Source organism: Heterodontus francisci, chromosome 4 (genome assembly GCF_036365525.1).
Source record: "Heterodontus francisci isolate sHetFra1 chromosome 4, sHetFra1.hap1, whole genome shotgun sequence".
Taxonomy (NCBI): Eukaryota; Metazoa; Chordata; class Chondrichthyes; order Heterodontiformes; family Heterodontidae; genus Heterodontus; species Heterodontus francisci.
The window spans coordinates 134,315,720-134,338,745 of NC_090374.1; the positions used below are offsets into that span (position 1 = coordinate 134,315,720).

At 41.7% G+C, this 23,026-nt stretch overlaps 1 protein-coding gene across 7 annotated transcripts in view; it reads right to left on the reverse strand.

The window, feature by feature from the left end:
• Positions 1-2,865: 2,865 nt before the first annotated feature.
• Positions 2,866-23,026, reverse strand: part of cbwd (COBW domain containing) — a 108,094-nt gene continuing 87,933 nt past the window's right edge. For 4 of the 7 annotated variants that reach the window (XM_068030187.1, XM_068030182.1, XM_068030188.1 and 1 more), the window contains 6 exons: positions 21,679-21,730; positions 18,531-18,599; positions 17,084-17,149; positions 8,883-9,012; positions 7,091-7,194; positions 2,866-4,081 (listed from right to left, as the gene is read on the reverse strand). In XM_068030187.1, the coding sequence (XP_067886288.1) occupies positions 7,121-7,194; positions 8,883-9,012; positions 17,084-17,149; positions 18,531-18,599; positions 21,679-21,730 (391 nt within the window). In that variant the 3' untranslated portion in view covers positions 2,866-4,081; positions 7,091-7,120. Of the gene's footprint in view, positions 4,082-7,087; positions 7,195-8,882; positions 9,013-17,083; positions 17,150-18,530; positions 18,600-21,678; positions 21,731-23,026 lie in introns of all 7 variants that reach the window. The other 3 variants (XM_068030186.1, XM_068030184.1, XM_068030185.1) reach the window with 3 other exon arrangements.

Below are 23,026 nucleotides of genomic sequence, written 5' to 3' on the forward strand. Positions count from 1 at the left end.
TCCATAGGCTTCAATTTTGCTACCAAGCCTAGTTTACAGTACTTTATCAAATACTTTTTGAAGGCCCGCAGACACGTCATCTGGACTGTCCTCATCCACCCTTTTTGTTATCCCGCCAAAATACTCAAGTAGTCAAAGGTAGCTTTCCCTTTATAAATCTGTTGGCTCTCCTTTATTACTCCATTCTTGTCCAAGTGGCTGTAAATTCTGTTCTGGATTATTGTTTCTAAAAGCTTCCCCACCACCAATGTTAAACTGACTGGCCTGCAATTACCAGGCTTATCCTTCTCCCCTTTTTTGAACAAGGGTGTAACACTTGCGATCCTTCAGCACCACCCCTGTATTTAAGGAGAATCGGAAGATAGCAGGCAGCACTTGCACAATTTCTGCAGTTACTTCGCTCAGCAACCCAGGATGCAACCCGTCCAGACTGAAGAGCATGTCCACTTTAAGTACCACCAGCCGTTCGGGTGCCTCCTCTTTATTTTATTTTTTCTCATCCAGTATCCCAACATCTTGTGTATCATAGCTTTGGCAAATTGCTATTCTTTGGTAAACATCAATGCAAAAAACTTATTTAGTACCTCTGCAATGCCTTCTGCCACCACCACTGGTTCTCCATTTTGGTCCCCGTCACGCACACAAGAAAAGCGACAATCATGAACAAAATCTGAAGAGTTATAAAAACTGACTTTGTCTTTTGAAAAGTGAACAATTCTCCAAAATAGCCACCTAAAAAAAAAGCACGGCCTTTGTGTATTCAAATTGTCTGACAAGGACAAAGCTTCGAAGCCAAAAGGTGTCAATTGGACCCACCCTACACCCATCCTAAAACATTCCAGAATTGAATGTCTTCTTCTGAAACAAAGAAGGTGTGAAGTAGTCACATCCTAGGCCATTGTGCGATCACCATGGGGAAGAGACCAGAGCATCTCTTACCAGGTGAGCAGTAACACAGCTTTACCTGAAAACAGACTGCCTAGAGAGACTCCAGAGAAAGAGCGAGAAGAAAAAGCAACATTCAGCATTTATTTTCCAGCAACCAGAAGGCACATGCCCTGTTGCAGAAACCTACATCTACACAAGACAGCAGTGAACTAGAAGCGATCCACTATCTTCAACTAAACTTTCAATCAAAAGAGAAAACTACAATCATCTCAGGCCTGCACCCAATGAGAACTCGATTTCCAAGAGAATCCAACAGGTTTATTGTGATCGCCACCCGCTGCCACCACTACAAAAATCACTTTCCCCCTTTACCTCTTTAAGTGTCTCTTTTTTGTGTGTGTGCATGTGCGAGCGAATGCATGAATAGCAGTTGTGACAATTTGGTGATAAGGCATATTAAATCAATAGACAATTGATTTTGTTTTTTAAACCTACAAGAAAACCTGTCGCTGTCGGTTTATTTTACAAATAAAACACCAAAGGGGTTAATCCCTAATAACAAAACACACTTGCTGCAGTCAGGTGGGGTGTTGAGAACAGTGGGAACCACCCACATCTCACCACGTGGCAGCAACTGCCCCTAAAAAAAACCCAACACTTCTCTGACAACCATTTTACTGTTAATATTTTTATCAAAAATATTTGGAGCCTTTTACATTAATCATTGCACTCTAGACTCCATAAATGTTTATGGGGTCATGTTGTTCCTATATGTACAGCTTGTGAATCTACGATTGGTGATCTTCATGGCGGGAGAGTTATCAGTGTGACTGAGACTGACAGTGTGGTTGGTAAATAAAAACTGAGAACAACTGGCATTTATATAGCACCTTTAACATAAAAAGAATCCCAGAGTGCTTCACAGAGATAATAAGGCAAAAAAAAAACATGGGTCAGAGGAGATATTAGGAATGGTGATCAATAGCTTGGTCGAAGATGTGAGTTTTGAGGTTCTTAAAAAGAAGGAAGTTGAGAAGATGGGACTTAGAAGTAGAAGGTGGGGTCTCAATAGGTGGGGAAAGTAGGTGGTCTTGGTGATGAACAAGATCTGGGTTAGAAGTTCAAGTTGTGGTCTTATTGGACACCAATGTTGCCAACAGTCTAAAACAATTATTGTAATTAGAGATTTGGTTGTAAACTACCCTGACTTTAAAATATTAAGAGGTAACAAGTAAAACTCAACTTATTATCTAAGCATGCCTTGTACCTGTTCAAATTGCAAGCTTTAATACAGACGTTCGCATTCATATTGTGCAATTACTCAAAATTAAGAAAAAATAAGCCTAGCAATTAGTTGCAGTTTATTATGGCCAACAGACTTCAATCCAGTTGATGTAGTAACTGTATAGTACCTTCAATGGTATTTAGAAGTCATATGACACAAGGAGTTCAGACTACTCAGGCTTCCAGAATAGGACATGTATACTGCTAATATCACACTGAACTTTTCTAGTCTGTATCATAAGCTCTATTAGTGAATTTCCTGTGGGAACTAATCAAGGTATCATCCATCAATGATGGGAAGACATAGATACTTATGCTACTTACCTTTCAATTACCAGCTCAACAACTGGAATGTATGTAGCTTGGTAGTGAGCCAAAGTTGCATTGCCAGCTACTCAGGGAACTGCAAGTCTCGCATTTATAAAATTAGTATGGCCTAGAGTTTCCTGATCAATTACCAGGGAGGGTGGGTGTGGGGGTGGATAACAGAAAGGGAAAAGGTACAAACTTGACAGATAGAGGATCTAATCAAAAAATCTGGTACCAGCTGCTATTTTCCATCCAACAAAAATGTAAGGACAAAAAATAATAAACAGCTTGTGCCCAGTTTTGCATTAGGAGCTTCCATCTGACCAAGTTCTTACAATGTGGAGAATGTAGCCTAATAAATGATCTGTGTGCATGACAGAAAAACCACAAGATCAACTTTTATTAAAGGGAACAAATTATTTCTGTATTATTACACTCAGATCACTTCCCACAGACATGTTAGAAACCAATCATAATATTTCATATCAAGTGCACTATTTTTGCACTACAAAGTCATGTAATTCATCTTAAAACTTAGCTCAAAGGTTTATTATTAAAGGTGTGATTGGATTGTCTAATGGATGATTTTAAAATGTATTAACGGAATTTGTCTCAAAATTCTCAGCTATTTTCAGGGGAATTAAAAAAGAGGTACACATCTCTACTTCTCTACTATCCATAACCTTGGGTTCATAATCAAAGTTTGTTACATAATCACTAACATTAGTCCTCAGTTATCTGGGGGCAGCTCTTCATTCCTTTTAAGTCACCAATAATTTGCTACTTCCACTAAAGTTCTATTAATATACAGATTTGAGAGAACTGAAGCTCATTTTTGAAGTGACATACAAACTATTTGATGGTATTAAACTTTTTGATTGCACTATGTAATTCTTTTCCAATCTTTCTAACAAATGAAGCATTCAGCATAATGTACTTCCTGCAATGAAGCCTAAATGATTATAGATCAGCTTCACATTCTAAGGCTGACTTAAATGCTCTGGAGTTTGCCATCATGCATTTTCATTATGTAGGCAGTGACAAAAAATGGTATGGAGGGCAAAGATAAAATAGCACAAAGGCATTTTAGAACGTTATTTCAAAATTATGTCAACCAGCAATTCAACCTAGCAACTTCTGGTGTGTACAAGTGCCACAGCACACTGTGTATTTACCCATTATGTTATTGGGGAGCTTGGTATGTGCTCTGTTCCGAACAGACCTGTAACTAGCAAAGCTACATCCAACCAGAAGTGTCCACAGTGCCAATCTTTCCCTTTCACTTCACCCATCCTTACAAGGCAGATGTCATTCAATGGTAACATTACAGATTTACAGTACATAAGAAACCTATTGTGAAAATGTCGTAGAATATTCTTTTAGCTTGAGTTGGTAAGAGATTGTCATGTGTTTTAAAGGTGTTACTCAATTAGTAGTTTAGATGCAACTTCACAAGTGGATTACAGTTCGAATACAAGTTAATTTTCAGAGATCTCGTTGGTAAAATGGATAGTGGCTTGTAAAAAGAGATCTAAGTGACACGCAGTGTTCCAGACTCGTAGTCTCAACTTTCTGGTTGGAAGTCAAGTACCCAACCTGTCTGAAGAAAGGTGAAAGGTCATTACTTCAGTTGAAATACTGCAGGAATTACTCTTACATTCAATAAAGACATAAAATCTCAATTCTGATTTTAATAGACATTTTTGAGAACACTGGCAGAAAGGACATGAATAAATAACAGTTGCTATCATTTACATTGAGTAATCCTCCAATATAATTTGAAATAAATTTAATTCTTGTCTCTGTTGATCATCTTTTGTTTTACAAGCCGCTGTCCAGTGGTATTTTTCTCCAGTGAAAAGAGCAAGGTAACCTAAGGCCTCCCTACAGAAGACTTCCAGGCACAAAAATGTACCAAGCATTGAGCTTATAATTTTGCCAGTGTCTGGAGCATTAGTCACATGCTTCTTCCCAGAGAGAATCAGAGTCTGTGACTCCTGACTGCTTCTGTGTAATTCATGTAACTGGTAAGGGAGGTGCATTGATAAGAGCCCTGAGAGTGCGTAATCTAGTGGAAGAATGGTTATGGAATAGAAACCAGAAAATGGAACTCAAGAAAATGGAATAACCTTTATCAATTCCATTCTCAAGCACCCTCCCAAAAAAGCTTGCTTTTATATAGTGCTTATAGCTAACAACTTTCAGTTTAGAGATACAGCACTGAAACAGGCCCTTCGGCCCACCGAGTCTGTGCCGACCATCAACCACCCATTTGTACTAATCCTACACTAATTCCATATTCCTACCACATCCCCACCTGTCCCTATATTTCCCTACCACCTACCTATACTAGTGACAATTTATAATGGCCAATTCACCTATCAACCTGCAAGTCTTTGGCATGTGGGAGGAAACCGGAGCACCCGGAGGAAACCCACGCAGACACAGGGAGAACTTGCAAACTCTGCTCAGGCAGTACCCGGATTTGAACCCAGGTCACTGGAGCTGTGAGGTTGCGGTGCTAACCACTGCGCCACTGTGCTGCCCTTTGTTGAGAAATGATAGATTCCCAAAAATTGAAATCCAAGTGATGGGTAGTGCTCCAGATTCTCAGTCTCAACTTAGTGGTTGCAAGTCAAGTATCCAACCTGTCTTAAGTACCAGTACAGTAGGAGATTAAGGAGAGATTTTCCACCTTGGCATTCCCAATACATGTCACAAACAGGTGCTGGGAGTACCAAAGCAGAACATTTCCCCTTTAATCATTTTTAATTAACTATTTTTTCTTCATGATTTAGCTGAGCAGTCCAATTTCAACTTTTGACAAAATAAAATCTCCAAGATAATTATCCAGCACAAAAGGCAAAATCTTGAAGAACTGCACACATTCTCACCTATGCTGTAGTCAAACTGTGCAGAAAACATCGAATTAAATTGTGCCATACATCCGTGATTCTCACAACACTATTGATGTATGATGATGAAGAATGTACTGAGAACAGAATCTGTCACTTGATTACTAAATCAAATTCCATCCAGCCCTGCAGAACTACACTCAACAGGCGCTTGGCCAAACAGCACAGTAAATTACCTATGTAGATGTGAAGCACTGCATAAATACCCAAGAAGGTGCATCTTGCGTTAAGTTTCTATGGGAAGTTAAATACTTGAATCAGCAGTTTGTATTAGTAAACTACTAAAGTTTATAACATTTCAGCAGTTCCCATACTCATTTTCAAACAGGTATCATATAATTAATACATTATGTACAAAATAATTATTTGTTAAATTGTTGGCATTTAGCTAAGGTCTCCAATAAAGCAATATGTATCTCTTATTAGTACGCTTGATTTAATATAATGGGTTAGACACCAGCCTTTCAACTCTCGAATCTGAGTATAAATGCAGCTCCCAGGACTACCTGTTGGGGTGCTATGATAGGCCTCAGCATTCCTGGGCTCAGAAGGAGAAAAATTGCTGAGTTTCTGCTCCTGATCTTTGTCTAGTAATCCCTGTCGCAACTAAATTAGCTGTGGATGTTGGATGAGGACAGGACAAAGCTCCCCTGTAATGCTTTTTGTGGTCAAATAGCCTGCTAACTCAGCATCAGGGCTTGTAAATGAATGATGACGACCCACAGGGAGGTAGAAAAGGTCATCAGCATCCTTGGAACTGTACTTCAGCAAGTCAGTGAACATCTTTCGGAGCTGTGGGAGGGGAAAAAGTGAGCAAAAAATAGACAGACCGGCCCAGATTGATTGTATGAAAATCTCTTCTGTCTGTTGGCTGTAAAAGCCTTACGTAAAACAAGTTCAAACAGCCCCAAAGCAAAATAAAACTATCCAGGTTCAACACTATATTTACAATTTCAGTCACAGACCACAGGATGGCTGATGTTGGAAATGGGAAAAAAAAGTCACAATAGTGCAGTATAGGGTGCTCTCAATTTGGGCTAATGCAAATTGCTGGGGTTCTGGACCCTGGGGCTAGAATCCAGATCTTGGGCTCTTTGATGAGGTGCTAAAATTGAGCCCAGTGCCTCTTGGTTCAGGAACGGAAAACTGTCTAAATTCTTGCTAAAGCAGAAGGAACTTTATTCTGCCTGTATCACACCTGACCTGGGAGTGCTTAATGCTGACAATGGGTGCTCAAAACAAAAAAAACAGTTCCATTCCCCATCAGTAACATCCTTCATATTGGTGAGAACAAAATTCGCAAAAAAGTCACGAAAAAATTCCACGAGTATAATTGCCTTAAGAATTCAATTTATACAACTCCATCAGCAGATCATAGACCAGGGGTTTCATAGCACTCAGGTCTGCTTGTTTCTCAGGTATCATCAGCTTACATGCAGACAAACCAATACAATGGCATGTGTTCTTTTTCAATAAGGAAGCTGAGAAAAGCTTAAGTGTGCAATTCACTCCTTCTGCTGGAGGTTCAGTGAGGTGATATTAACGGTGGTGCGGGTGGTAAATTTGAACCAGATCATTCTTCCCCAACAGCTGGAGAAGGACATACGCTAATGAACAGACTGCAAGGAGAGAGTGCAAAGAAAAGGGGGAAAAAAATCATCCAGTACGTAAACAGAGGGCTTCAACTTAACTACATTTCTGTCTTTAGGATTTCTATTAAAATTTCAGCTGGATTCTCCTCGCTTCATTACAGTTGTAGAAAACAGTTCTTCCAGAATTTCTTTATCCAAGTTTCTGCCTGTGGGAAAAAAAAATCCAGAATATAAATCATAATATATTAATTGTTATATATTAACCATATATCAGTTAAAGCAAAAACAAAGTTCAATAACAGGAGGCAATACTGAGAGGGTACAAATTTATAGCAAGCTCAAGATCGTATGTAATTAATATATTATGTTGTTTACATAATGCAGAATTTGAAATTTAAAATTACAGGAACACATACAGAATAATACATGATAGGCAGTGAGTTATTAAAACTGTAAGCAACTATGCAGAAGGGAGTGGCTGCCCTATTTGCAGTGAGACAATTGACTGCATTCTGGCGTCTTGGGCATACTTGATTTTCATTACATCAGCTCTGGCGGCCATGCCTTCGGCTGCCTAGGCCCCAAGCTCTGGAATTCTCTCTCTAAGCCTCTCTGCTTCGCTACCTCTCTCTCTTTAAGACGCTCCTTAAAACCTACCTCTTTAACCTATCCTAATACGGTTCAGTGTCAAATTTTGTTTGATAATGCTCCTGTGAAACGTCTTGGAATCTTTTCCTATGTTAAAGGTTCGATATAAATACAAGTTGCTGTTGTTGCATCCACTGACCTACCAAATATCCATTAACGTTTACTTCATATGCATGACACACGTTAGCTTTTGTCGGGTGACATTAAACTGTGCAATGGACTAAGCAGGTAACTGACTAATAACAACTTGCATTTACATAGCACCGTTAGCATAAAAAAGTCCCCTTGCATAATCAGATAAAACTGGATGCTGACATAAAGAAGAAATTAGGAGTGACCAAAAGATTGATCAAAGAGCTTGGTTTTAAGGAGGAAAAGGAAGTGGATACCAGAGGTGTTGAGATCAGAAGTTCCAGTGCTTGAGGCCTAAGCAGCTGAAAGCATGGCTGCCAATGGTGGAGCCTAAATAGGCTATTACACAAAAGGCTACAGTAAAAAGAGCAGAGTTCCGGACGGGTTAGGTTGTAGCAATGAAGAAGGTTAAGGAGTTTGAAAGGAGTGAAGCCATGGAGGTTTAAACCCAAAGATGAGAATTTTAAATTTGAGGCATTTGGGGATTAGGAACCAACAATAATTTCTTTTTATTTTTGGGCGGTACAGTGGCGCAGTGGTTAGCACCGCAGCCTCACAGGTCCAGGGACCCGGGTTCAATTCTGGGTACTGCCTGTGCGGAGTTTGCAAGTTCTCCCTGTGACCGTGTGGCTTTTAGCCAGGTGCTCCGGTTTCCTCTCACCACCAAAGACTTGCAGGTGATAGGTAAATTGGCCATTGTAAATTGCCCCTAGTGTAGGAAGGTGGTAGGGAATATGGGCTTACTGTAGGGTTAGTATAAATGGGTGGTTCTTGGTCGGCACAGACTCAGTAGGCCGAAGGGCCTGTTTCAGTGCTGTATCTCTAAATAAATACAGTCAGCAAGGACAGTGGTGATGGCTGAGTGCGTCTTGGTACAGAATAAGGACAGAAGAGTTTAAAATCAAACACATAGTTTAGCTTGGAAGGAAGCTAGGTTTACTTTGGTTACTAAGTAAAATTGTGTCCTTTATAAAACCAATTAGAAAAATTAGCTTTTTTGAACTGAAAGATCTGGGTGATCCTTGTAACGCATAGTACATTGCTACATCTAACAGAAGTTAAAGCTACCCAAAACGCCAAAAGGAAAACAAAAGGCATGTAGGATGTTAGTTACCTATGAACACAAATCTGTTGATCCTTTCACTGTCTGCATTCCAGTTTACAGAAGTTTCTTCTAGCTCATACAGCTCGTAAACCCCTTGGACAATCACCTGCTGTGGTTTTCCCTTTATTGACACAACGGCCTGCCAAATAATAAATGTGGCAACAATAAGCATGTTTACCTGAAGCTCAGTGTCAAAAACTACAACACTTTGTAGAATTACATTCTATTGTCAGACCAAAAAAAAATGTTTATCAAATCTACAAATAAGTTAGATGGATAGAAGCAATAAACTAGGAGCAAACTGGAATTTTTAGTTGTTTTACAACATCAGAATTGGTTCTTTTGCAATCCATTTTTTAAAAAGCTATTATAGAAACTGATTAAAATGAATTGGCCCCAAATTTTCTCGGGACCCAGAGCAGAAGGCAGGATAAAGGGGACAAAGGGGTTTGGCAGGGGCAGAAAACCAGTTTGACTTGGAAACTTCAGGTCCCTGCTCAGAGAAGAGGTCATGGGAAATACCTGTCAGGGTAGGCAGGAGTTCTGTCTGTCCCACAGAAAGCCATGATGTCAAATGGATGCAGGTTTGGCAAGATGAAGTTCCCCAACCAGCATATCTGTGGCTCCCACCTCCTCAGTACCCAGCAATCTGCATACCAGAAACTAATATCCAGCTACATGGAGTTCTGCAAGGAGATGGGGAGGTAGCAGAGGAGGCAACTGAGGTGCACAAGCCCGAACAGCCTGGAAGACTGCCAAGAGAATCAGGGAAATCAGCCTTCTTATAATGCCACATCTTGCCCCCAAACAGACACTCAAGTTGTGGGCAAGTGGGTTTAGTTGGCCCTGCCCTGACCCCGGATGCTCTGCTGATGTCAACAGTGGAAGTCAAAGTAGCAGGAATAGCGGAATTCCCACTCTATTACACTCACAGTGGTACAACGGGTCTGAGAATTCATGGCCCTAGTATTTCATGTTCTTATAAATTATTTTTTAAAAATTCTTTCATGGAATGTGAGCATCGCTGGCAAGGCCAGTATTTGTTCCCCATCCCTATAATAAATGTCAATAATCTAGAGACAACTGGCAGTTCTGAGACCACACAAACTAGTAAACACATCACATTTAAACCTCATTGTAACAAACTGCTATAATCCAACCCAGGGCTCATGTAACCTCCACAGCTCAGAAGATCTCTGTTTCAAACAGCTGAACCCATAAGCAAAACTTACTGATTTCTCCACAATCTGTCAAAAGGAGGTTTTAGTAAGTACGATTATGCAAAGTCCATGTAAGGGACATTGGAAGGAGGGAAAGGTTTCCTGCAAGTACTGACTGCCCAATATGTCTGTCAGTAAGAACTAGTTTTCCGGAATGCACTATTTACATGGAAATCAGCATTCCAGTTGCTTCTAAGCACAGTAATAGACAAACCATCTTCAACTGAATCAAAATACTGAGGACGCTAGAAGGCCACATAATTTCCAGCAAAAAGCTATCAAAACAAAATTTAAATAACATGATCAGCACACTTCACCTGCATTTCTTTAACTGCAGTTTAAAGTTGCTACAACCAGGTGAGAAAGGTGTTGAGGGGTCCCTTTCAGACTTCATCTGGTCTTACTGTAACAGGGTTTTAATTTTAAACACAGTGTTTTGAGCTCCCACTTGGTTCACCATTTTCCAACTGTATAGCAAAGAAATTAGCACAAACAGGCGTTCTTAGGTTTAAAGAAGAAAAGTGAAATTTATTCAAACTTAAACTCTAATTCGGTTAACACCTACGGATACACACCGCGCCCCACATGAGCGTGCATATGCGATACACAGATGCCAATAGAGACAGAAAAGAGAAGAAAAAATAAAGTGGAGAGGTTTGAGGCAATATCTGAAGAGTTTCTTGTTACTGTGCTTCGAGCTCACTGTAGAGTCCTTCTGCAGGTAGTTCTTGCTTGTGGGTCAATCTTGCTTTTTGTTGGGGCCCAGTATTCTTCTTAAACCTTGATCACTGTAGAAGACGTATCTCTCTTGGGGTTCCTATGTCTTCATTAGATTCCAAAGCTGGTGAGAAAGAGATGAGAGCAGACAGGAGAGAGATATTCTCAATCTAGGAGCTTTCTGCCAGTTTAAAACTTTAAAATTTAAAAAAAACTCAGGTGGCCCAGCAGGTTAGTCATGTTACTAGCTGGTGTAACCATGTTCATTTGTATATTCGGCCATCTTAGCAGTTAACCTGGAATACGAGCTCCTCCATCCTCAACGTCTGGTAATCAAAAGTCCATTTTGGATTAAATTGGGCAGGCAGTAGCCCCTTTGACCTTTCCAAGTACTGACTGTTAATATACAAAAATGTCTCTCCAGCCAAGGATCCATATTGTTTTTTTTTTAACCAGTTCTTTCTTCACTCAAGTAACAGTTTAAAATTAATGTTCATGTGGCAAAATTAATATTCCTCATTCTTGGACGGTGGGGGCCTGCATGAACCTCCACACCCAGGGGAATGAAATGCGATTTGAAAAAAGGCTCATTTCATTAAAAGGTTTGACAGAAATACAGGATACAGAAAGAAAAACCATGCATTTCTTTCATTCACTTCCATTCATTCATAAATCTTAAAGTTCATTAAAATTGTCTTTTCTGCATTAATTTCCTCTTTTTGGCATCCCAGTAACCATGTGGTTCTTTGGGGAAGTTTTCCCATTGCCGTGACTGCCGAGGGTTCGGGTTCCTGCTGAGGTAATTTTTTTTTCAGGAGGGTTAGTCATGGGCAGGTCTATCATGAACTCTCTTTCAATGCTTTGCTGAGTCATGCAAAGGCTTTTGACTTCAGGGGATGGGTGGTTCCCTTTTTCTCTGACTGTGGGCAAGGATTGTTTGTTAATCTCCCCTTTGTTCTCTGGGACACTCCCACTGTAGGTTTTTGGGCAGACTTAACTGCACTCTCCTGTGGCACTTCAAATTGGTTGACGCATCACCCTCACTGTTTCTGTGCCCCCTAGAGGTCTCTCTTTGTCTCTGCAGGTTCCTGTAAATGCTGTTAGCAACTCGGGTGGGGTGCTTCTAGAATCTGCATTTACGTAGGATGATATGAGGTCTAACATTTCACATTTTTTGGGGTTGGCTGACTGGACAGTAGGGGTTTTCATCCGGGATTCCTCCCGGACTTGCTTTAACCTGCCCTCGGTCACTTTTTTCCCCATCTCTTTCTAAACCTTTGCCAGCCTTGTGCCTGCCTGTCCCCTTTTATTCTCAGCGGGGGTCCCTTACAGTTCACCAGCCTCTGCTGGAGGGTCCTCCTAACACCGGTACAGGACGTAGGGGTGCAGGTTTCACTGTAAGTTGTGGTTTTCCCTCAACTTGGCACATGTGGCAACTTCTGCAGTACTCCACCACATCTTTGTGGAGTTTTGGCCATTCAAACTGCTGTCTTATGCGGGCTTTGGTCTTTCGTATACTGGAATGTACTGCCACTGTAGTCTCGTGGGCCCTTCTCAATATTTCTCCCCAGTACCTCTGCGGCACCACTAACTGGTGGACTGTTGCCTACTCCTTACACTCAGGTCTGCGAGGAGAACTCTATTTCCTCATAAATACCCCACTCTTTAAATAGTAGCAATCAAGGACTCCTTCTGCTTCATTTTCAGACTGGGCAGCCTGTGCTCACTCTCGTAATACTGGGTCGGCTGGCTGAGCCTCAGCTTGGGAAAATCCATTTAATTCATTCCTTGGGTCTCCTAACTTTCCAAAGAAAGTCTCGGAAAGGCAGACCTCATGGTCATTTGCCTGCAGTACCCATGGGGGAGCTGGTTTGATCATGGCCTCATCTCCTATACATTCAGGGTAACTGCAGGGGACCGTCTCCTGCCACTGCCCTGTCTCTCTGACCTCCTGTGGTCTTTCTTTCTCTACTGGGGCGGCTACCACCTTCACCCCCACCACATCATTACCTTGGAGCAGGTCAACCCTGTCCAAACTAGGCAAACTATCCCTGTGGTCACTGGTCCTGAAACTAAGTCACACTCCAGATGCACCTGCTGTACAGGTACAGGCATACACTGCCCTCTAATACCATTCGCCACCATTTTGGTGTTCACTGCACTCTCTGAGGGAAAGGTCAGGCCTTTTCTCAGTAAAAGTGGCCCGTGTCCCTGAGAATCACAATGGGCTTGCTGGCCCCACTAGAGGGGTATGGGGTTACTTTCCCTTCAAACACAAACCCTGATAACCTTCAGGAATCCTATTAGCTTTTCCTGCGCTGGCCGTAATAAGTTTCCTAGGTTGCACTCTTACTGCAGTTAAAGCCAGTGTGTTCTGCTGTGCATTCCATCAGAGTCCCTTCATGTTCCCTGAGTGGGTGTGCCCTGATTAACTCTTACCGGTTTTCCCTTTAGTATCCAGCAGTCGGCTGTTAAATGCCCTGCTTCATTACAATGGAAGCACACAGGTCTGCGGGTCTAATTCTTGCTCACAGCACCTTCGTTTTTGGCTGGAGGAGGCCCCCATGTGTCTCCTGCATTCCTTTCTCTCCCAGGACTGCCTGGGCGGAGATCACCTTCCCACCTTTTGTCCTTTTCGGATTTGTGGGGGTGAGTAGAAAAGGTTCTCCCCTGGGAAACAGACTTATAAATTAAAGCAAACTAATCAGCCAGAACAGCCGCATGCTGGCCTCTCTGGACCCGCTGCTCCTCTACATGGGTCTTGATTGAGAGTGGGAAAAAGTTTTTAAATTCCTCTAACAGAACTACTTCCCTGAGATTCTCATAGCTGAGCTGTATTTTAAGAGCCCTCAGCCATTGGTCAAAAGCCAGCCGCTTACTTCTTTCAAACTCCAGATAAATTTGATTAGCTTGCTGTTTGAGGGTTCTAAACTTTTGCCGATAGGCTTCGGGTACTAATTCATGTGCCCCAAAGATAGCATATTTGGTCAGTTCATAAACCTCATGGGCTTTTCCAGTTAACTTGCTTTGTAGTAAGAGAGACCAGGTCTCAGCTGGCCATTTTGCTGCTAAAAACAGACACTAAAAACGCTTCCACATCTTCCTCATAGAATTTTGGAATTAGCTGAGCGAGTTTAAGCAATTTTGTACCCAGCCCTGAATTCTGCTCCTCCATATTGACCAGGCTTTCATTGGGGTTACTCTGTCGCCCCCTATTTAACTAAAGTCGCTTCAATTCTCTTCGCATTTTTTCTGGAAGCTTCAATCTCTCTCTCTCCTACCTTTCTTTCTCCTGTCTTTCATTTTCTTTTTCTCTTTCCTCTAATTCAGGTTTCCTCTGTTCCAATTGTATCTTTGCTCACAATACCCTGTCAGAATCTACTTCTAACACTGCTTCTGCTTCTTCAGATTCAAGGGAAAAATGGTTGGCCACTAGTCTTAGGAGTTCAAACTTCCTAGCCTTGCCACGTACAGTAATCCCACACTGTCCAGCCATTTTCCTCAACTCCTCCATAGACAGTGCTTTCAACTTGCCCCAAATTACTTCACCCTGGTTTGGAGAGCTGCTCGCATCAGTTACAGACATGTTAGTATTCAATCACACACAACCACAAAGAAACCAGTAATGCAAACTTGCTCTTTTTTGATTTAGAACAATTTGGCCTCCCATTTCCAATTTCTCTCATTTGTCTGTGGGTCAATTCCAGATTCTAGCACCCAAACCTCTGTTACAATCAGGTGAGAAAGGTGGCCCGGGGTCCCTTTCAGCCTTCACCTGGTCTTACTGTAACAGGGTTTTAATTTTAAACACACTGTTTTGAGCTCCCACTTGGTGAATTCTTGTTCACCGTTTTCCAATTATAAGGCAAAGAAATGAGCACAAACAGGTGTCCTTAGGTTTAAAGAAGAAAAGTGAAATTTACTAAAACTTAAACTCTAATTCAGTTGACTGGTCTACAGATACAAGCCGTGCCCCACGATGGTATGCATACGCGATACACACACGCAAATAGAGACAGAAAAGAGAAGTAAAAATAAAGTGGAGAGGTTTGAGGCAATATCTGAAGAGTTTCTTGTTACTGTGCTTCGAGCTCACTGTAGAGTCCTTTTGTAGGTATTTCTTGCTTGTAGGTAATTCTTGCTTTTCGTTGGGGCCCAGTATTCTTCTTAAACCTTGATCACTGTCAGAGACTTTCCTCTCTTGAGGTCCCTGTGTCTTCAATGGATTCCAAAGCTGGTGAGAAAGCGATGAGAGCAGACAGGAGAGAGATGTTCTCAATCCAGGAGCTTTCTGCCGTTCAAAATTCTGTTGCAAGTTCAAATTTAAAAAATATTCAGGTGGCACTGCAGGTTAGTCATATGACTAGCTGGTGTGACCACGTCTGATTATATATTCGGCCATCTTAGCAGTTAACCTGGAATGCGGCTCCTCCATCCTCAATGTCTCGTAATCAAAAGTCCATTGTGGATTAAATTGGAGCAGGGTGTAGCCCCTTTGTCCTTTCCAAGTACTGTCTGTTAATATGCAAAATTGTCTCCAGCCAAGGATCCATTGTGGGTTTTTTTTAAACCAGTTGTTTTTTCACTCCAGTAACAGTTTAAAATTAATGTTCATGCGGCAAAATTAATATTCCTCATTCTTGGCCGGTGGGGGCCTGCATGACAAAGTTCAATCTTGGGGCTGAATTTTGTTGAGCTTCCAACGTCGGGTTCCATGGCGGGAGGGCCGGAGGATCGCAGCAGCAGCGGCTCGCGATGGAGCCCAACACTGTGAGAGGACCCGACTTTAAATATTTAAATAAACCTGATGTATACATTGAAAATGGGCGGCACAGTGGCGCAGTGGTTAGCATCGCAGCCTCACAGCTCCAGCGACCCGGGTTCGATTCTGGGTACTGCCTGTGTGGAGTTTGCAAGTTCTCCCCGTGATTGCGTGGGTTTCCTCTGGGTGCTCCGGTTTCCTCCCACCTCCAAAAGACTTGCAGGTTGATAGGTAAATTGGCCATTGTAAATTGCCCCTAGTGTAGGTAGGTGGTAGGAGAATAGTGGGGATGTGGTAGAGAATATGGGGTTAGTGTAGGGTTAGTATAAATGGGTGGTTGTTGGTCGGCACAGACTCGGTGGGCCGAAGGGCCTGTTTCAAATAAAAAATAAATTTACCTGCAATTCCCCGTGATTTCTGGGATCTTCCAAAATGGCGGCACTCACGTACCTTCACTTTCCTGCCCAGAGAAAGCTGGCGCCACTAACGTGGGGAAAAGGGGAACTTAGGATTTTTAATGTAGTTGGGGGAGGGGAGGGGGGAAACAGGTTCAACTCTGCATTTCTAGTGTTGGGGTAGCGGGGGGGGGTGAAGGGTTAGAAATGTATTTAAAGTGTAGTGGGGGGGGGGAGGGGGGGAGGGGTGGGGGGGTGCAACTGTGCAGGTCAGGCAGCCCTTTCAAAATGGCTCCAGCCACCGTGCAGAGGCAGCTGACGCCATTCACGACTTCGCTGAGGTCTGCCCCCACCATGTGATTGGCGGGGGGGCCTGACCTGCGTATTTAAATGAGCCACCGCGCGCTAGATCACAACGGCGTGGCAGTGCACAAGCTGCCCTCTGGGAGAATAAAATTCAGCCCTTGGTGTGGGACGAGTGGTAGAGAACCTCTACATTACTTACCATCAGGATCCTCTAGTACCTCACCCACAAGGACACATTTTTGCATATAAGTTTAGAGAGTGAGTGCAAGTAGCATGCGCAACCAAGGAGACATTACAACCAAACCGTAGCCTGTACTATTTCCTAACATATGCTTTCCAACAACAGTCACTTGATAGTAAGAGCAGGGGACCAGGAATCCTGACTATTTTAATCAGCATTCTAGCTCAGGTGGCCCAATGCTAACTGTAGCATCCCAGCAGAGATCAGCTAATTAAGCACAGTCCAGAGATCAAATTGGAAGCATCCTGGTTCATATGGCTTTGTACCAAACCTGGTGGTGCAATTACTTACAAAGCTCATCAGAAAGTCCCACCAGAACTAATTTTCAATAAAAAGCAAAATGTTTAACTTGTTTTTGCTCTATCATTTCACTTAATTTGTATTTTCCCATGAATTTTTTTCTAAAAAGTGAATGATGTTTGATTTTTAAAAGCAGTGCGGGTGCTCAGATTCCCTTATTAATGCCACGATTGAAAACAACATGACAAAATTATACCAAAATGTATAATTCCCAAGCACGGCCGTTCCTCGCATTAGACATTGTAGCCAAACAGTAAATCAATAATTACCTTTAATCGTATTATATCCATTGGATTGCCTGACTTATTCTTTAAATTTTTTTCCCATAACAAATTCTAAAAGAAAGAAAAGCTTGCATTCATATCATGTCTCATCACATTCCGAAGTGTTGCAAATAAAGTGTATTATTTTTGAGGTGTAATTACTGTTGTTATGCAGGTAAACACAACAACCATTTTCCACACATCAAGAAGCAACAAACAGCAAAGGGATAAGTAACCAGCTAATCTATTCTTAGTAGTGCCGTTTGAGGACAGACATTGGAAACTCATTGTTCTTTTTTGAATAGCGCCAATGTGATCTCTAATGTCAACCCAGACCATCAAAGGAGGTACAGAGGGCTTTGGTTTAACACCTAATCTCAAGGTTAGTACTTCTGAGAATGGAGCGCATAGAGTCTTTAGCTTCAATTATGTGCTAAGGTCTTGAAAGGAGGTTTGAACCCACAACATTATAATTCAAATGAGAATGTGGCCAACTGACTTGGAAGACACCTAGCCATTTCTCCACTTTCTACAAAGAACTAAGTTCACAGAAGAGAAGCCATATGATTGCTCACTAAGAAAATCAGAAGTTTCATCTCTGGGTCAGTTCTGCAAATTTCAAATTGTTGGTTTTAAAGAGGTGTTAGCAATGGCCTAGTCAAAGGCTAATTATCAAAACCCACATGGACTAAATAGATTGAAAACATCTGAAGTTACTGAAGAAACACAAAATGACAATTTTGTAGTAAAGGAGTCAAACAGTTTCCCTGACCCTGCCCCGGCAGAAGGGCAATGCTCCAATCTGACAAGCAAATATGCGTCTATTGCTGCAATTTAGAGTGATTGCCGGAGCTACTGAGAGTTTTGGGTATATTTCACAACTTATGCTTTTTGTAACACTTCTAGATGTTTTCTCACATTGACGCTCACGGGGGGTGACGGTAATATACTGACGTGCAAGCACCATGTTTCTTCTCATTTTAGTACAATTAAAATTTTAGGAAGGACATTGTGAGTAGCTAAGCATGGTGCAATGTGTTACAGTGAAACACATCCTATGCAATGGACTGATGCAATATAGATTCACACCTAAATCACCCACATAATGCACTCCATCCAAGATCCAAAAACAATGTCAGAGGCACCATCATATCCAAACCCGACAACACTCACACCTAGAATGAAATGAATTAATTTTGGTTTATCGGTCTTTTTAGTCTGTTATCCTTTTGACTTTAAAATTCACTCTAAAATGTTCACAATGCTGACTGCTCTGTACGCCATAGCCCACGATGAGCAAAACACAAGAATGGAATTAAAAAGCTAAACATAAAAAGCCATGTGTTGATAATGTAAGTGATTTACAGTTAGCCCCAAGTGTTTTTCTATAAAGAAGTTTATGTTTTTTTAAAAAAGAGAAATAGGTTTAAAAGAAAATATTTAAAAAGCACACCTGAAGGTATATGTTTAAGTCTTCTTCAAGAATGGTGCCGGGAATTTCAAATGTAACCGTAATGATACTCTGTAATAAATGAAAATAAACTTGCATTAAACCCGTAAGAGCTTCACATTATGGTTAACATGTGGCGTATTAGTCAGACAAATAGCTGAAATCTGATTTTCGATTTGCAATACTTTTCAGTAAATCATTGTTGTGCTAAATGTAAACCTCCTTGGGAAGTAGTTTCATCTCCACACTGATTTAGATCAGTTGTGCATGATATATATATATATAATTAATTGAACCTCTCCCAGTTATATTCTTTCTTTTCTTTTGGGCCTCCTTATCTCGAGAGACAATGGATACGCGCCTGGAGGTGGTCAGTGGTTTGTGAAGCAGCGCCTGGAGTGGCTATAAAGGCCAATTCTGGAGTGACAGGCTCTTCCACAGGTGCTGCAGAGAAATTTGTTTGTTGGGGCTGTTGCACAGTTGGCTCTCCCCTTGCGCCTCTGTCTTTTTTCCTGCCAACTACTAAGTCTCTTCGACTCGCCACAATTTAGCCCTGTCTTTATGGCTGCCCGCCAGCTCTGGCGAATGCTGGCAACTGACTCCCACGACTTGTGATCAGTGTCACACGATTTCATGTCACGTTTGCAGACGTCTTTATAACGGAGACATGGACGGCCGGTGGGTCTGATACCAGTGGCGAGCTCGCTGTACAATGTGTCTTTGGGGATCCTGCCATCTTCCATGTGGCTCACATGGCCAAGCCATCTCAAGCGCCGCTGACTCAGTAGTGTGTATAAGCTGGGGGTGTTGGCCGCTTCAAGGACTTCTGTGTTGGAGATATAGTCCTGCCACCTGATGCCAAGTATTCTCCGAAGGCAGCGAAGATGGAATGAATTGAGACGTCGCTCTTGGCTGGCATACGTTGTCCAGGCCTCGCTGCCGTAGAGCAAGGTACTGAGGACACAGGCCTGATACACTCGGACTTTTGTGTTCCGTGTCAGTGCGCCATTTTCCCACACTCTCTTGGCCAGTCTGGACATAGCAGTGGAAGCCTTACCCATGCGCTTGCTGATTTCTGCATCTAGAGACAGGTTACTGGTGATAGTTGAGCCTAGGTAGGTGAACTCTTGAACCACTTCCAGAGCGTGGTCGCCAATATTGATGGATGGAGCATTTCTGACATCCTGCCCCATGATGTTCGTTTTCTTGAGGCTGATGGTTAGGCCAAATTCATTGCAGGCAGACGCAAACCTGTCGATGAGACTCTGCAGGCATTCTTCAGTGTGAGATGTTAAAGCAGCATCGTCAGCAAAGAGGAGTTCTCTGATGAGGACTTTCCGTACTTTGGACTTCGCTCTTAGACGGGCAAGGTTGAACAACCTGCCCCCTGATCTTGTGTGGAGGAAAATTCCTTCTTCAGAGGATTTGAACGCATGTGAAAGCAGCAGGGAGAAGAAAATCCCAAAAAGTATCAGCCCTGTTTCACACCACTCAGGATAGGAAAGGGCTCTGATGAGGAGCCACCATGTTGAATTGTGCCTTTCATATTGTCATGGAATGAGGTGATGATACTTAGTAGCTTTGGTGGACATCCGATCTTTTCTAGTAGTCTGAAGAGACCACGTCTGCTGACGAGGTCAAAGGCTTTGGTGAGATCAATGAAAGCAATGTAGAGGGGCATCTGTTGTTCACGGCATTTCTCCTGTATCTGACGAAGGGAGAACAGCATGTCAATAGTCGATCTCTCTGCACGAAAGCCACACTGTGCCTCAGGGTAGACGCGCTCGGCCAGCTTCTGGAGCCTGTTCAGAGCGACTCGAGCAAAGACTTTCCCCACTATGCTGAGCAGGGAGATTCCACGGTAGTTGTTGCAGTCACCGCGGTCACCTTTGTTTTTATAGAGGGTGATGATGTTGGCATCGCGCATGTCCTGGGGTACTGCTCCCTCGTCCCAGCACAGGCATAGCAGTTCATGTAGTGCTGAGAGTATAGCAGGCTTGGCACTCTTGATTATTTCAGGGGTAATATTACTCTTTTGTATACCAGGGGACAATGCCACAACAATGTTTTCACCAAGTAAGCTACAAAGTACAGTATAGTGTCCATGATACCACCCTGACCTGAAATATAATAAAATAAATGAAATCATTTTCAAACCTTGCTCTGACTTTTCTTTGTATACACTGGAATGTAACTGAGGCTAATACCTCTACATTACTAGAGCACCCATAATCTTCAGGAAAAAAAATACTTTTAGTGGCATGTCTGAATATTCTTTCCTCAATTTATGAAGTCAGCTCTAAAATGTCACTGCAGACATCATTCAGTTCAATATCACTGCATTGTTTCTGCAGATCCTCCCAATTGCACTCTATAAATTAGCCAAGAACCTCTGAACGGATCAGCAAAATTGCAATAAAATATAATTTCTTGGGCTGTGTAGATGTTAGACGTCTCACAATCCTTCTTTATTCCACATTTCACATGTCACAACAATCAAGGGCTCGATATTGTATGTCATGTGTGCACTGCATGTGTGCATTGAAGCATGCATGGGCAGTGTTATGAGAACACTGCTCCCAGTAGTACAAGTGGCTGATATAAATGGGCACGCCTACTGAACATCCACTTGGGCAAAAGCAGTAGTTGCAGTCAGTATAAAATTGTTACAGTAATTATAATGGCAGAATTCCAAAATTGACAGTTTCAGCAGAGACTTAAGTAATTCTTTGAAACTATCTGTTTTTAAAACTTGAAACTCAAAATGCTGAGAACAGCAATAGGTTCCACAGCAATCTGTACAATACAATGTCAACACTTACGATGTCATTACAAAGAAAACTGGGCATGATCACCAAGTTGTGCAGAGAGAAAGATTTACTGTGGTTCTTTTGTACTGATACACACAATGGATTGATGCACAATATACAAAGTCTGAAAAATTGAGACCTTCAAAAGGTTTTTAAAATATTTTGTTTCTACTAGTTTTTTCCTACTACAGTTTCTATAAAAATCTACAATTGAAACAGGTAACACCTTAAAGCCAAATCCAATCATTGTAATTGTGGATTTAAAAAAAAACCATTTAAATCAATTAGACTTGGTAGCAACAGATCAAAAGCACAATCTGCACTTCACAAAATCTAGTTACCTGATCAAGGTGAGGTTGGGCTGTCTGCACAAGGCATAACTTTTCCTGCAAACTAAACAAAATATCTAGTAAAAATTTAGTTTTTTTTTCTTTCAAGGATGCAATAAGCAGACAAGGGTACATTATTGTAAGTGTAGGAGGAAAGGAATAGAAAAGGCAGGTGGTGACCTTCCTTTCTGCTACGTGACTGTTACATAAAATGGCCTGGTGTAAAGACAACAGTATTCTAAAGCCAAGAAATTGGACTTTAAATTCACATGCAACCTCCAGAGAATCCAACATCCATTTGCCATACTAAATAAGACATAAAAACATGATTCTATCCCACACTGATAGAAATAATAGTGAAGCACAGTGCAACATATGGTCTGGATTGCACTTCTAAAATAAGCTTTTAAAAGTTTCTGCCGGGTGCTCCGGTTTCCTCCCACAGCCAAAGACTTGCAGGTTGATAGGTAAATTGGCTATTGTAAATTGCCCCTAGTGTAGGTAGGTGGTAGGAAATATGGGATTAATCTAGAATTAGTATAAATGGGTGGTTGTTGGTCGGCACAGACTCGGTGGGCCGAAGGGCCTGTTTCAGTGCTGCATCTCTCTATGACTCTGACTAAAAGACGTTCAGTTGCAAGAAGTACCAAAGTGTCTGATGGTAGCTGATCAATGATCAAAATGAGTACATTTATCATCAGATTGTGTTAAATAGATGTTTTAAGATTATTTTTTCTTAGAGATATAATTTTGACATCTTTATTAAATTATACCAAATGAGTCAGTTGATCACAATGGGAATGTTTGGAGTGAAATCCACTCAAACACTTAAGGAATTCTTCCTCAAGACTAATTGTAGATGGCGAATTTATAAACAGGGTGTTACAGAAACTGAATGATGCCAGTGACTTTTTTCTTGAACTTTAATATTCAACATATGAAAATATGTCACCCAAATTCATCTAAAACTTTAAGACAACTGTAGAGTTATCGATGACTCCAGGTACTGTTACTTATCCAGCAATGGCATAGCTGCTGTCACGCTAGGCGCCCACCTGCTAAGAATGAAGCACGTTAATTTTGTCATGAACATTGATTTTAAATTGTTGCTGGAGTGAGGAAATGACTTGTTAAACAGATCAGCCGTGGCTGGAAAAGATATTTGCATATTAACCGACAATGCTTGGAAGGACAAAGGACCATTCCCTGACACATTCAACCCACAATGGACCTTGATCACCAGGTATTGTGTGTAAGAGGAGAATTCCAGAGACTGCTAAGGTGATACAATCCAGGACTGGTTAGACCAGTTGGTCACAATACTAACTGGCTGTTCCAGAGTCTTTTGAACTAGCCAGGG